Source organism: Gorilla gorilla, chromosome 14 (genome assembly GCF_029281585.2).
Source record: "Gorilla gorilla gorilla isolate KB3781 chromosome 14, NHGRI_mGorGor1-v2.1_pri, whole genome shotgun sequence".
NCBI classification, from domain to species: domain Eukaryota; kingdom Metazoa; phylum Chordata; class Mammalia; order Primates; family Hominidae; genus Gorilla; species Gorilla gorilla.
Window position 1 is genome coordinate 53,868,215 of NC_073238.2, and position 15,543 is coordinate 53,883,757.

A 15,543-nucleotide genomic window follows, 5' to 3' on the forward strand; every position below is an offset into this window, starting at 1 on the left:
CAGTATGCTTGCTTTGGTCAGATATTTTGGCATTCTCCCCAAATGGCCTCTCTATTACACATTACATTATTAATATTAACATGTAATACAATTTTTGAATATTGGCAAAAAGTTGCTATATCATATTACAAATATTTCTATCATACCAGAAGCATAAACTGAGGGCCAAAGAGACAATAAGAATATTCCCTTATGTTGAGACTTATTCATGGTGAACAAAAATTCTGATTTCTAAATATAATATAAAGTAGAAGTTTAATCAACACTTTTAATATTATGGTGATAGTATTCATAGCCTAATCAGTAACTAATGGGATAACTTTGGTTTCCATGCTCTAAAATTCAGTGTTCTCAGCTGTTAAAAAAAAAATTAATCACCTGCTTCACTGAGGTGAAATGAAAACTGAATATGTTCTACAGATCAAAGGTCCCTTCAGGGTGCAGGACCCAAATAAATTAGGAATATATTGAATCCTATATTCCTCCCCATTTTATCTAGGAGATTGGCAATATGCATCAACACACCAAAAGCTCTGTGAAGTTCTGCCGCAATGAATCTATTAACTTTCCAAAACCAAGTGCTTCTCAAACATACTTGTCCCTAAAACTTGTTTTTCTTTTTCCTGGTAGCACCTATTGGTACACCCAGGAATTAATGTTCCTCAGAACTCACTTAAGGCTGATGCTTCAAGGGAGCAACAAGATCAATTCTTGTGACATCCAAGAATAAAAGTTTTGAGTTGCTGCTTTTATTCTTTCTGATTATAACCAACACCCACAATAAGACACCCTTGCCAACCTGGAGAGTTCAAATACAGAGTGTGTAACAGTGATGACTTTGTGTGGAGTGCAAATTGTATGCATCTCACGATATTTACATAGAATCATGTAAGTAACATTGATATGTAAGTATGATATGATACACAGAATGATGTAAAGATCTCTTGAGTGTGGTTTTTGAGTTCTTTCTATGGAAATGTTTATGAATTTACATTCCTCAGTTGGTTTCCTTTGTGACTAACAATTTGTTTTCACAAGATAGGTCAACAATTTGCATTTCAGTCTGTTAGTGAGGTTAACTAATCCATACTGACCATGGCCTCAGGGGTATCTGGCTATGGCTGTGTTTGCTGGTGAAACTAAGGGAAGTAAGTTAAAAGTCAAACAACTCTCTTAGAAAGACTCTACTCTGCCTAAAGTAAATGGAGAACTGAACCAGGTCAAAAATAAATAATTCCAGCGAAAAAGTGTTGCATAGCTGCTAATAAGTCCAAGTATAATGGAAAACTCTATATCCCACTATTTTAAGACTTACTATGATTATTATTTTTACTTCAAAAATACAAAGTTAAAAAGTAAAAAATAGTAACTCAAAACAGGGAAAAACTGATAAATTTGGCAAAAAAGAAACTAGATCTGAGCCCACTCTAACAGAACATGTAGCAGCAACATCACATTGTTGCAGGACGAAGGAGGAAAAACACAGCATTGGGAATGATGGTGGGGTTTGCAATTTGTAGCTGGAGTCATACATCAAAATATGGTCCTCATCTAAGTATAGCATGGAAAATATTTCATTCTTTTTTATGAGTGTATATACAAGGCTAACCATCACCTAAGGTCAGCAAGCAATATAAAAGCAAAACCAACAATAAATGCATCTGTTCCTACACCAGTTCTGATGTTCTGCAGCTCAAATCACATCACCCCCAAAATGACCACTATAGAGGTAACAATGACTCACTCTAAGCTTAACAGTGGTGTAAGTCTACATGCCAATACTAGTACAATGTGAGGTTTTAGGCAAATAAAATTGGTTTGTATTTCTCCAAATACGGTCTGTGGACCATCTGTGCCTAGAACACGTGGGGAGTCTGTTCAAAGTGCTCCCTGGGCCCCACCCAGACCTTCCCAGCAGTCTCTCTGGGGCTAGGCCTTGGACTGTTTACATGGAATAAGCTCTCTGGTGATTTTTAAGCCTACTAGAAAGCTAAAAGAATATTGTATTGAGGTTGGGTGCAGTGGCTGACACCTGTCATCCCAGCACTTAGGTAAACCCTGACTTTACCTAAAGTCAGGAGTTCAAGACCAGCCTGGCCAACAAGGTGAAACACCGTCTCTACTAAAAATACAAAAATTAGCCAGGCATGATGGCAGGCGCCTGTAATCCCAGCTACTAAGGAGGCCAAGGCAGGAGAATCGCTTGAACCTAGGAGGAAGAGGTTGCAGTGAGCCGAGATCACACCATTGCACTCCAGCCTGGACGACAAGAGCAAAACTCCATCTCAAAAAAAAAAGAATATTCCATTGAATCCTGATATGGAGAACTTAGAAACTTCACAGGAAAGCATCAAAACAATAAAAATCTTTCTCACATTAAGGCTTAGAAAACAAGCTTTTTAGAAAAAAAATGTATGTAAAAAACTAAACTGGTGACCATGACAATTTGGAAACATCATTTAAAAACATTATTAGATATCACCACCGATCCCACAGAAATACAAACTACCATCAGAGAATACTACAAACACCTCTACGCAAATAAACTAGAAAATCTAGAAGAAATGGATAAATTCCTCAACACATACACCCTCCCAAGACGAAACCAGGAAGAAGTTGAATCCCTGAATAGACCAATAACAGGAGCTGAAATTGAGGCAATAATTAATAGCTTACCAACCAAAAAAAGTCCAGGACCAGATGGATGCACAGCTGAATTCTACCAGAGGTACTAGGAGGAGCTGGTACCATTCCTTCTGAAACTATTCCAATCAATAGAAAAAGAGGGAATCCTCCCTAACTCATTTTATGAGGCCAGCATCATCCTGATACCAAAGCCTGGCAGAGACACAACCAAAAAAGAGAATTTTAGACTAATATCCCTGATGAACATAGATGCAAAATTCCTCAACAAAATACTGGCAAGCTGAATCCAGCAGCACATCAAAAAGCTTATCCACCATGATCAAGTGGGCTTCTTCCCTGGGATGCAAGGCTGGTTCAACATATGCAAATCAATAAATGTAATCCAGCATATAAACAGAACCAAAGACAAAAACCGTATGATTATCTCCATAGATGCAAGAAAGGCCTTTGACAAAATTCAACAACCCTTCATGCTAAAAACTCTCAATAAATTAGGTATTGATGGGACGTATCTCAAAATAATAAGAGCTATCTATGACAAACCCACAGCCAATATCATACTGAATGGGCAAAAACTGGAAGCATTCCCTTTGAAAACTGGCACAAGACAGGGATGCCCTCTCTTACCACTCCTATTCAACATAGTGTTGGAAGTTCTGGCCAGGGCAATTAGGCAGGAGAAGGAAATAAAGGGTATTCAATTAGGAAAAGAGGAAGTCAAATTGTCCCTGTTTGCAGATGATATGATTGTATATCTAGAAAACCCCATCGTCTCAGCCCAAAATCTCCTTAAGCTGATAGGCAACTTCAGCAAAGTGTCAGGATACAAAATCAATGTGCAAAAATCACAAGCATTCTTATACACCAATAACAGACAGAGAGCCAAATCATGAGTGAACTCCCATTCACAATTGCTTCAAAGAGAATAAAATACCTAGGAATCCAACTCACAAGGGATGTGAAGGACCTCTTCAAGGAGAACTACAAACCACTACTCAACGAAATAAAAGGACACAAACAAATGTAAGAACATTCCATGCTCATGGATAGGAAGAATCAATATTGTGAAAATGGCCATACTGCCCAAGGTAATTTATAGATTCAATGCCATCCCCATCAAGCTACCAATGACTCTCTTCACAGAATTGGAAAAAACTGCTTTAAAGTTCATATGGAACCAAAAAAGAGCCCACATTGCCAAGTCAATCCTAAGCCAAAAGAACAAAGCTGGAGGCATCACACTACCTGACTTCAAACTATACTACAAGGCTACAGTAACCAAAACAGCATGGTACTGGTACCAAAACAGAGATATAGATCAATGGAACAGAACAGAGCCCTCAGAAATAACGCCGCATATCTATAACTATCTGATCTTTGACAAACCTGAGAAAAACAAGCAATGGGGAAAGGATTCCCTATTTAATAAATGGTGCTTGGAAAACTGGCTAGCCATATGTAAAAAGCTGAAACTGGATCCCTTCCTTACACCTTATACAAAAATCAATTCAAGATGAATTAAAACTTAAACATTAGACCTAAAACCATAAAAACCCTAGAAGAAAACTTAGGCATTGCCATTCAGGACATAGGCATGGGCAAGGACTTCATGTCTAAAACACCAAAAGCAGTGGCAACAAAAGGCAAAATTGACAAATGGGATCTAATTAAACTAAAGAGCTTCTGCACAGCAAAAGAAACTACCATCAGAGTGAACAGGCAACCCACAAAATGGGAGAAAATTTTCGCAACCTACTCATCTGACAAAGGGCTAACATCCAGAATCTACAATGAACTCAAACAAATTTACAAGAAAAAAACACACAACCCCATCAAAAAGTGGGCGAAGGACATGAACAGACACTTCTCAAAAGAAGACATTTATGCAGCCAAAAAACACAAGGAAAAATGCTCACCATCACTGGCCATCAGAGAAATGCAAATCAAAACCACAATGAAATATCATCTCATACCAGTTAGAATGGCAATCATTAAAAAGTCAGGAAACAACAGGTGCTGGAGAGGATGTGGAGAAATAGGAACACTTTTACACTGTTGGTGGGACTGTAAACTAGTTCAACCATTGTGGAAGTCAGTGTGGCGATTCCTCAGGGATCTAGAACTAGAAATACCATTTGACCCACCCATCCCATTACTGGGTATATACCCAAAGTATTATAAAACATGCCGCTATAAAGACACATGCACACATATGTTTATCACGGCACTATTCACAATAGCAAAGACTTGGAACCAACCCAAATGTCCAACAATGATAGACTGGATTAAGAAAATGTGGCACATATACAACATGGAATACTATGCAGCCATAAAAAAGGATGAGTTCCTGTGCTTTGTAGGGACATGGATGAAGCTGGAAACCATCATTCTCAGCAAACGATCGCAAGGACAAAAAACCAAACACCGCATGTTCTCACTCATAGGTGGGAATTGAACAATCAGAACACACAGACACAGGAAAGGGAACATCACATACCGGGGCCTATTGTGGGGTGGGTGGAGGGAGGAGGGATAGCATTAGGAGATATACCTAATGTTAAACGACGAGTTAATGGGTGCAGCACACCAACATGGCACATGTATACATATGTAACTAACCTGCACGTTGTGCACATGTACCCTAAAACTTAAAGTATAATAAAATAAATAAATAAAAATAAAAACATTATTAGATACAAACATATAAAATTTTGTGTTCTCTAGATTATAAAAGATTTATTAATTCCTCAACATCCTTGCTTTTAATAAATCCTGAGCTTAGAGTGCGTGCTCTCACTGGTGTTCACTGTCAGCGGCCTGCAGTGTATCTTCCTTTCTTTCCTTTTTTTTGAGACAGAGTCTTGCTCTGTCACCCAGGCTGCAGTGGCACAATCTCGGCTCACTGCAACCTCGGCCTCCTGGGTTCAAGCGATTCTCATGCCTCAGCCGCCAGATTAGCTGGAACTACAGGCACACACCACCACATCTGACTAATTTTCATATTTTTAGTGGAGCCAGGGTTTTGTCATGTTGGGCAGGCTGGTCTCGAGCTCCTGGCCTCAGGTGATCGGCCTGCCTTGGCCTCCCAAAGTGCTGGGATTATAGGTGTGAGCCACCGCGCCCAGCATGCAGCTCCCTTTCATTCCTTCCTGGCTGGCAAAGCCCCACTCCCACTGTTTCACCATGTAGGCCTCCATCTCAAGCTTGCTCCTTTATATTATCAGTGTTCGTGGTTGTGATGAAAGGCATGGTCTGTGGCCCTAGAAAGTATGACCACTGAGCAAGAGTTTATCACCTTCTTCCCCAAAGGTGCTGAAGACCAGGAGATCTTTTCATTAGTCAAAGCTGATTTAAGTGCCATTCTACCTTGCAGGAGAAATTCAAAAGGACTGGCTCCTAGTGTGCCCTTCTGGCCTAATCATTCTGTTTCCAAGATGTACATGACTGTACAGAGTTGGCCAAGGGACGTCCAGGACCATCCCTGTGATCTATAGTACGGTCTTCGTATCTTTCAATTAACAATTTCTTACTGAAAATCCACCGCGTGCAAACTTCAGAAGTTGTATTAAGGTCTTATTTTGAATACTTCATATCTAAAATCTTGTGTCTCGTATAAAAAATGATAAATAAAAGGAAATGTTATATATAATTCATATATTATAACATATATATGTATGTATCTATATATAATATGCACTGAGAGAGAATTGCAGACAATTTGTTGTGACAAGAACTAAGAGAAATGGAACAAGAATGTGCTAAATCAATACCAAACTACAGCAGCAGACCCCCTTTATAGTTCAATTTTAGAGAGGTTTATAGCAGATTATGACACAACTACACTTTAACTCAGTTCTGAAAGTAAGCCATCTACCAGAAGTCTCATCTTCTTAAATAGGAAATGGTTAATTCAGACATGGTTTTCAAGATGTCGTCTCTGAACCAGCAGCAGCAGCATCACCTGAAAACATGTTAGACGTGCAAACTATCAGGTACTCTACCAAATCTACTGACAGAAATTCTGCAATCCGTGTTTTAAAAGGTCCCACAGGTGATTCTGATGCATACTAGAGTTTAAAAACTGCTGGCTAAAAACTCAAGACAACTCACCTGGACCTTCTATCATAGGTTAGAGTGAGCCAAATAAAACAAGAGTAGTTATTATAGTAATCTATAAGGCATAATTTAAAAAAAAAAAGAGCCCTGCCTGCTTCCCCAAGTGACCTAAGAAGAAGTCTCTACATTTCTTTAAATTAGAGCAACTGTTTTCAGTTAAGACACTGTCACAGAAAGCCACTATGTCCATTAATATGCCAACACTCATTATTTAGCTTATTACTCAGCTGTCACTTGGCAGAGAGCTTGGATATAAAGAAAAGCATAACATGGCATATCATATGACAGGTCAGGTTTACAGTAAAGCAAGGGAATGAGAGTCCCAAACAGTCTCCCTCAAGGCATGAAAGACAGGCCCAGGTGGAACTCTACAGTAAGGAGACTCTGAAAAGGCAATGACGCTTTCATAACACAGAGCAAGGGATGCTCAAAGAAACATTCTGACATCATTACTGTCTTCAGCAGCACTTAACTATCAATTAGTTGAGATGATCTCCGGCTTCTTAGAACAGAACAGTGTCCAAGCAGGAAAGGTAATGGTTTACTGCTGATTAGCATTCCACACGCATTTCATATGTATATATGACTAACGATCAAACTAAACATGGAATAATATAAATATGGGACTCTCTTTGGTACTTCCTCATTACTGCACCAGCAGTTTCTTAAGATGAAATGTACACATTCAGATTCTGACATTTGCAAGCACCACCTGACAGAACTTACAAATACGCTTAAAATGTCTTTACAACGTTCTTACGTGTATCATTTGCAAGGCATGTAAATCTTACTAATACGTGCACCAAAAAGTTTGATATTAATTTTTAAAAATTCTGTTAAAGTCCTTAATGACTAAAACGGTATTTGAAAGCACACAATTTTATATTCACCAATCAAAAAAAATTAAAGCCTCTATTTTCTCCTAGCATCCTTACCACACTATATACATGTTAACATTTTTATTTTACATTGTATTTCCCCACAGCCTTTCTACATGCCTTTTAAAAACTCAGTTGAGGGTAACTCAACCCACACTGGTTCTTTAAAGTTAGACATAAACATACCTTATAATATGAAATGGAGATGGTGGCAATTGAAGTTTCTGTACAGATCACCACAGGAAAAGTGATAGTCACTGACTCCTTGAGGTATTCCTACTATAGGTAGAAAATATCCATGTATGGCAGCCCCATTTTACATTGCTCTATCAGTTGACAGCTGACATTTTAACCTCTAACCAACCATAGCAAGAAGATTCAGAATTAAGTTTGACATTTTGTCCTTTAACTTGTTCCAAAGTACTGCAGGGGTTTTACTGCCTGATGTTATACCATATGTACAAACTCTAGACACAGCAGGCGGGGTTAAGCAGGATGCCTCTGTATTTTGCCATTCTCCTGCTTCCTGTTGTTTTTGGAGCAGCCTAACTTTAGCTAAACATAACCCTCCTGGGCATATCATTTTTAGCAGGAGAATCTGCCTCATAGCAAAGTTCCCTGGATGTTGATTACATTTCTGAAGCATGGCAGTCTATGAGATTCATAGAACTCACTGGTTTGGCATTCTGCCGAGTCTTTATGAAACCCAACTCATCATAGGAAAAATTTATTAAAATAAAATTACTTACTGCGTAAGTTTTTGTGAATAAAAACCCAAACAATTATGAAATGAACAAGCTACCTAGGGAATTCTTTTCGAAGCTTTTTTTTTTTTTTTTTGGTCATCTGGTCTCCATTAAGTAACAGTGATAAACAGCAGATTCTTTAAAACCTTTTCCATATTTCAAGTTATTTTTTAATTCTAAATTTACTGTTATCTTTGGTAATGGGTATGTTTACTTGTGCCCTCGAGAGGTGAGATTCTGTAAAACCCTCTTAGATTTTAGATCCAGAATTATTTTTGCCAGTATAAGAAATATTTTTGAGAAATGAGAGAATATCAGCTGCTACTAACAAATTTTATTTATCTTTATTTATTTTATTTATTTATTTATTTTGAGACGGAGTCTTGCTCTGTCGCCCAGGCTGGAGTGTAGTGGCCCGATCTCGGCTCACTGCAAGCTCCACCTCCTGGGTTCACGCCATTCTCCTGCCTCAGCCTCCGAAGTAGCAGGGACTACAGGCGCCCGCCACCACACCCGGCTAATTTTTTTGTATTTTTTAGTGGAGACCGGGTTTCACCGTGTTAGCCAGGATGGTCTCGATCTCCTGACCTCGTGATCCACCTGCCTCGGCCTCCCAAAGTTCTGGGATTACAGGCGTGAGCCACCGCACCCGGCCAGCTGCTACTAACAAATTATACTCTTAGCTTAATGTCAGTAACTCTTACCAAGCCAGAGTTCATGAAAAGTACTCACAAAGAAAAGAACATGGTTCTTTAAAAATATATATAATTTCCCCAACTGTCTGTCCCCTTGGGTATTCTGTAAAGTAGAACATTTAGCTCTATATAATTCAAAAAAAATCTATACATAGCTTAGGGAAGGAACCATAAATCTCATGGGTCTCAGATTCACTTCCTGTTGCCTTCCTTCATTACACGTTTAAAGATAATCAATAAAAACTGATTTCTCTTTGTAAGCATTTTCCTGTTCTGCCAGAAATAATAGCAGGCCCTGCCCTAAAATGAAGGAAAAATGGAAAGTAATATTTACCATAAGAGGAGAAAATGAAACTGCCTAAGCATTTTTCCTGAGCCAAGTGAAACACAAACAGCAGACCAAGTTTATTCTCACAGAAAAAAATTTTAAATACTCTTGGCATTAATTCTATTCTTAAAATCTATTCTTAAAATTTATAAGTTTTCAAACTCTGAATTTACATTTCCACTTTCAATGACAACTTCTTTAGGTTTCCTAATAGTTTTAAGTACATACCTGTGTAAATATACATATCACATGCAAGACTTTTGTCAGTGTTAAACATTGAAGCTGTAAAGAGATGACAGGTAGGTCCCCCACACTGCCTCCCGGGAGGGACTAAGGTGCAAAACCAATGGGAAAAAACCCAAATGAGAACAAGTTACATCAGTAAGGAAAGAATGGACAATTCTATCTCACTTTAAAACAAAACTTTCTATCTCATTTCAAAACACAAAACTTTGCCACTTGCATTTTCAGCACAAGAATTAAACTTTACTGAAAATGTTACTTGAAAGTTTTATATTAAATACTCTGAAATAATCCATTGGGGTTCTCTAATATGGGGAGACTGTCTCACAACTACTCATTTTTAATTCATTTTTCTTCTTCTGGATTCTTCACAAAAGACTGTAAGAAAACACCAAATGAGGGAGTAACAGACCTTTACTTTGTAATGAAGTTCCAAATACATTGTATAAGTTTTCCAGGCTTCCTATTTCCCTTCACTCTGCACTATCTATGGAGGTTGTCATATTTCACCAGGAGGGTGGACTGTAAATCAGACAAGTTCAGCCAGTCAGGTTGAAGAATGGAGGTGAAAAGCACAGTGGAAAATACATAAAGTACAATTAAAACCATATGACCAAAGATATTGAAGCAATACTTGCTGGAGGGAATCCAAGTAAAAATCAAACCTTTTCTGGCGTTAGTGAAACTATCCAGTCCATCTGGGACAAGCACACATCATTTGCTAAATATCCCTTTTCTTTTTTTTCACAGCAAGAGCACCCAGGAAAGTTAAGACCTAACAAGGTAATTAAGTGGATAGCTATCTCTGTAGAATAGTTAAGTTCATAGTTGTTATATAAAACTGATCTCTCATTTAAAATAGTTAACATTTATTTAGAAATAGAGTTTAAGATTGGGCAAGAGTAAATTTTGCATCCACCAAAGTGTATTAGAGGTTCATGATAACAATGTTGAATCAAAAACCTTTTCCACTTTTCTGTGAAATCTTTACCTTTCACATGAGGATTCCATGAAGACAAAGATAATCTAATTGTCTATTGTTTAACATAAAGAACAAGAAGCTATAAAATCCAAACTGTCGCCCCTACTACACCTCAAACAACCTAGATGTTACTGTTTCACATAGGTGGCACTTAGCAGGCCAGTGATGTATATGTACAGAAATTAAGAACTCTTGAAGTTGTAAAGCAATTCTGACAATAATCTTGACTTTGGCAACCTATCATCAAAGCCATTCCAAATCTATTTCTCTTATGCATTCCAGGTGTCATTTATAATAATCTCAGTAGACAACTGAAACATAACTTTTAATACTGCTTTGGGATTCCAGTAAACAACTCAAGCTCAGCAAGTCACTTACCCCCAAGAAACTGAATTCCTCCAGCCACTCTTCCCACTGTCCTGGAGATGAGGTCGGAAACACAGCAACCCATGAGGGCAGTGAGCGCCACCAGGAGGAGGAGGCCACAACCCAGGCCGGTCACTATGGTGCAGATCCTCCATTCTGCGCTGGGGATGCCCTGGAAGGAGGCATAGCGCCCACATTCCTCCACCATCACCATCATCTGCCGATTCTCATCATGCACAGGATATGAGCACCTCCGGAAGGTACCAAAGGACACAGGCTTGCCCAGCTGTGATCCCCAGAGCCAGTAAGGCATAAAGAACCCCACGCAGGAGGTGGCAGCACAAAGAAAAGACAGCAAAGCCCAGATTACTCCAGTACAAGTCAGGCTGGATGCCATCTTTCACCAGATAGGGCAATGAGGACCCCAAGTAAGTGTTCAGGGACTGCAGGAGTGAATGAAGGTGTGAAATCACCGGGGACCCACAGATAATCCACAGTTCCGTAATGCAGAATGATCTTCAGTCTTACCGGGCATCAACTTTCCATCCTCTGCACTAAAGATGATGGTCCCTGGTAAAACAACGGGAAACATTAAAAATTAAAGGCATTAAAAGAAGTGATAACACTGTTTCGGCTAGTCTACAATTTTCAATTAATAAACATTGAGACTTGCCTCAACACTTTAAAAGTGGGAAGAACTAATTCTCTCTATGAACTTCATAACTCGATTTTTGTCAAACCAGCTCAAAGCTTTTTCATGTCTTTATTTTCTATAAATATTTCCAAATTAACTCTGACAGCTATTTACTTAAAGAAACGCCTGATTTTTATTTGACAGGCCAATGAATTCATTCTATATATTATATACTCACATTAAAAGTAATGTAGCATTTTCACTGGGCAATAAACAATTAAAATAAAATGAACCATGCCATGATTTCCATTTTTTGGCTTGCAAGTTCATGCTCATAGTTTGTTGCAACTTTTCTGTGTCCCTTTAAGGGTGCATTAACTCTCTGCATGAGCCAAACAAACTTAATTAGGATAATTTTTCACAATTGCAGAGTACCATAAATTTAACAAGCATTATGGTCTGCGGAGGCACACACAGTACAGAACTATTACCAGACACTCTTTGTACTCATTCAGCAGCATTTCAGAACTTCTTTAGTCTTAACATCTTCTAGTGTAAAAGAATGCCTGTGTATGACTTATTTTGAGTCTGCAGTTTTGATTCATTGATTCCAACAGTTTTATTGCAATCATTTCTCCCACTGAATGATTGTCTAATTTGAACAGCAATCCATACTTCCCAGTATTCTACATCAAACCCCAGTCATCCAAATGGTTCCAGGGGCATTTACTTCCACCCCAGCCTTTCAAAAAGAGTTCCTTAACCATTTCTCACACTTTCTATAAAGAAATGAATACAGAAGCACAGAGCCCATCCACCCTAGAGTTCCACCCCCCAGGACCCCTAACTCCAGCTTTCAGGGTCCATAGCAAATTTCCCCCTTTCTTCACCTCGCCCCTACCCGTTTTTTCTCTAACCACCGCCCATTTTCAGTTCTGGATGTCACTCAAACGGGAGGTCGGCTACTACTTTTTTTTCTAATCTTGTCAACTGCAGTCAGCGGCTGAAGTTGATCTATCTGGGCCACGAGGCTGGGGAAGACCAGCAGGGGGTGGCCTGCGGGCAGGGGGCCCCCATCTCCAACTGCGGTGAGGCGCCCTCGCCAAGACAAGCCCATATTTAGCCCCCTGCCATTGCCTCACCGAGCCACTCCACCCATGGAGACACACAATGATCCCTCCATTCTAAAAGGGGGCAAGAGGCATTTGCCAGCCGGCTCTGGACGAAGGGAGGGGATAAGGATGGGAAGGCAGCACCCCCCGGAGGCAGACGCCAAGAGCGGACGCGGCTGGCAGGCAGAGCCGACGGATCCGCCGAGCTCAGGAAGTCCGGAGCCCGGGAGCAGCCCAACTCCGGCTCCGGGGCAGAGAGGGAGCCCGGGAGAAAGCAGCGGAGCCCACGCCCACGGGGCAGCCGAGTGATTTACTTACATGGCTGGCGGGCGGCGGCTACCTTCCCTCCCGCGTCCCGGGCGCACAACAACTTGCTGTCTTTCTCGGGCGGGAACATCCACGGGAAACCAGACCGTCCTGCCCTTCTTTGCCTCTGTCCCTAACAGCCGCAGAACCCCGGGGCCCGACCTGGAAGAGCAGGGGTTGGCAGGAGGCGGAGGGTCTCCAGAAGCGGGCTGGCACCAGCGGAGACCCCCACTCTCGGCGAGTCCGCGGCGGCGGCTCTGGCGGAGCGCTGTGGGCGCGCGCGGGCGCCGGGGATCGCACGCAGAGGAGCAGATCTCCCTTTGGCAGGCGAGGCACGCACCGCCTCCTCCCCTCCGCTGCCCGGCCCTCCTCTTTCTCCAGTCCCCTCCCCTCGCGCCCCGGGGAACTCCGCGCAGACAGACCCAGGACGCACCGGGGACGTTCCTGGAGCGCCGGGAAGGGAGTGGGGGGGGTGCCCCGCTGTCCGCGCAGGTCCAGGCCCACCCCCGGGGGCAGCTTTCGCGGCTCCTCCCCTAGCCCCGAGCCCTCTCGCGCCCCCTCTCCCTGCGTCTCATTCAAAGCTGAGTGGGGAAGGCAGACAGACCGAGAAGTATGGGAGAAAGTTGCTTGTCTTCCTGGGTGACCCCGAGGGGCCACGGAAGATGACACACTTTGCCTGTTGGGGCTTTTCTGGGTTTACTGTTCGCCTTTATGCTCCTGTTTTCCTGCCGCCGTTAAAAGAAGCCGTAGACGGGAAGGAGGGCCTTAAAGAGTGGGTAAAGTGGCCCCTTTGAGATTTGAGGAGGCTTTTGAGAAGTGGTCACTTTGGAAGGCGGTGAATGAGGCGGTTGTGGACGTGGGAATTAAAGCACAGCAGACAGCCCAAGGCTCATGTATGGCATGGGGGCAGCTGCCTTTCCAGACGAGCCAGGGAGAAGGCAGGGGCGGACCCCTAGCGAGCCTCTCCCAAGAGATACACTCTTTCAAAGGTCTCTCTCTCTCTCTCTCTCTCTCTCTCTCTCTCTCTCTCTCTCGCTGTTTCTCTGTCTCTCTCTCCCTCCCTCCCTCCCTTTCCCTTCACTTCCTCCCTCCCTTCTGCTCCATCCTGCCTCCTGATCAATTTTGCAATTTATTCCATCATTTGATTTCTTTTCTGAGAAACAACTGATTTTTAGTTCCCCTCTGGACTTGAGGACTTTTTCCGCTTGTCATTAGCACTAACCCCTTTAGAAGTTTAGAGCTAGATTCAGTAGATGACTGTGGGAGTCTCTGCTGAAGACAGTATTTTAAGAAGTATGCCATCTGGGAACAGCAGTTTTTGAAGTAGACAGTTTCCCAGATACAGTTTTTGTGAGGTGTCTTTTTAGAGGAGTTGAAAGTAATAAATTGGTAGGTATATATTTCATAGCAGATTTTCAGACTGCACCATTTTAATTAGCCATGATGGTGTACATTTTTCCCACAACGACAGCTGGAGACATGTGTTCTTTTATTATTATTTTGAAAGACCTCAAGTGATTGGTTCCAAGCATTTTGAGGTCACAGGTCTTTTAAAAAATATGATGAAACTGATAAGCCTTCCGGAAAAAAAAATGCGCAGACATATAAAGCTTTACCACAGCAATTCTGAAGAAGGAAAGGGATATTTGGCAAGGTCTGAAGATAATTTTGATTATCATAACCCATGACTGGGGAGTATTACTGGCATCTAGTTGGTAAAGACCCGAGATTCTGCTACATACAGTGCACAGGACAGTCCCCAAAATTACCTGGGCCAAAATGTCAATCATTTGAATGAAATATCAGGTGGTTTCCCATTCCCTTAAAGCCCATCCATGAATCCCATATTCAGAATCCCCAATTTAAGTGTTTTCGTTTTTGGTGTTGTTGTTGAGTTTAAGTTGTTTTAACTCTTCTCTTACAAATCACCGGTTACTGGTTTCAGTGACAGCATAAGAATGATTGGTCTGACTTCCAGTTAGGTACCACACCCTTAGTTATTACACAGAGCCTTCATACCTACATAATATGATGGTGGAAGATATGATCATAAAAGACAAAATAATAATAGAATCAGAGTCACCTCCATACAACCTGCGGGGGAAATTGCTCTCAAACACTTTCTTAAGTTTGAGAAAGCTTAAGCTCAAGTGCTGGCTGGAGACATATTAATGATAATCATGGTTACTACAGATTGACTCCTTGCTGTGTGTTAGTACATTAAGGTCTCTTAATAGATTACTTATCCGGTCCTCAAAAAAGAAAAGAAAAATTATGAAGAAGGAACAGTTATTATTTTACCGCAAGGATAAGAAGTAATTTGCCCAAAAATTTACAGCTAAAAAATGGCTTTAAAAAAATCTCATTATTTGCACTCTCTTAAGCAGAGTAAATGCTATCACAGAGATTCTGCCTAAAATGAAAAAAAAAATGATAGAAGAGGCCAAATTTTTAAAAATCTTTTGGGATGCAATATCAATTATTTGTGAAA

General features: G+C 40.9%; 1 protein-coding gene across 2 annotated transcripts in view; it reads right to left on the bottom strand.

The window, feature by feature from the left end:
* The window catches only part of LHFPL6 (LHFPL tetraspan subfamily member 6), a 258,726-nt gene extending 245,015 nt beyond the window's left edge, over positions 1-13,711 (bottom strand). Inside the window, exons 1-2 of one of the 2 annotated variants that reach the window (XM_004054413.5) lie at positions 13,065-13,711; positions 11,013-11,570 (exon numbers count right to left, since the gene is read on the bottom strand). In XM_004054413.5, coding sequence (XP_004054461.4) covers positions 11,013-11,397 — 385 coding nt within the window. In that variant the 5' untranslated portion in view covers positions 11,398-11,570; positions 13,065-13,711. The remainder of the gene's footprint in view (positions 1-11,012; positions 11,571-13,064) is intronic. The other variant, XM_055360020.2, reaches the window with a different exon arrangement.
* Positions 13,712-15,543: the final 1,832 nt, after the last annotated feature.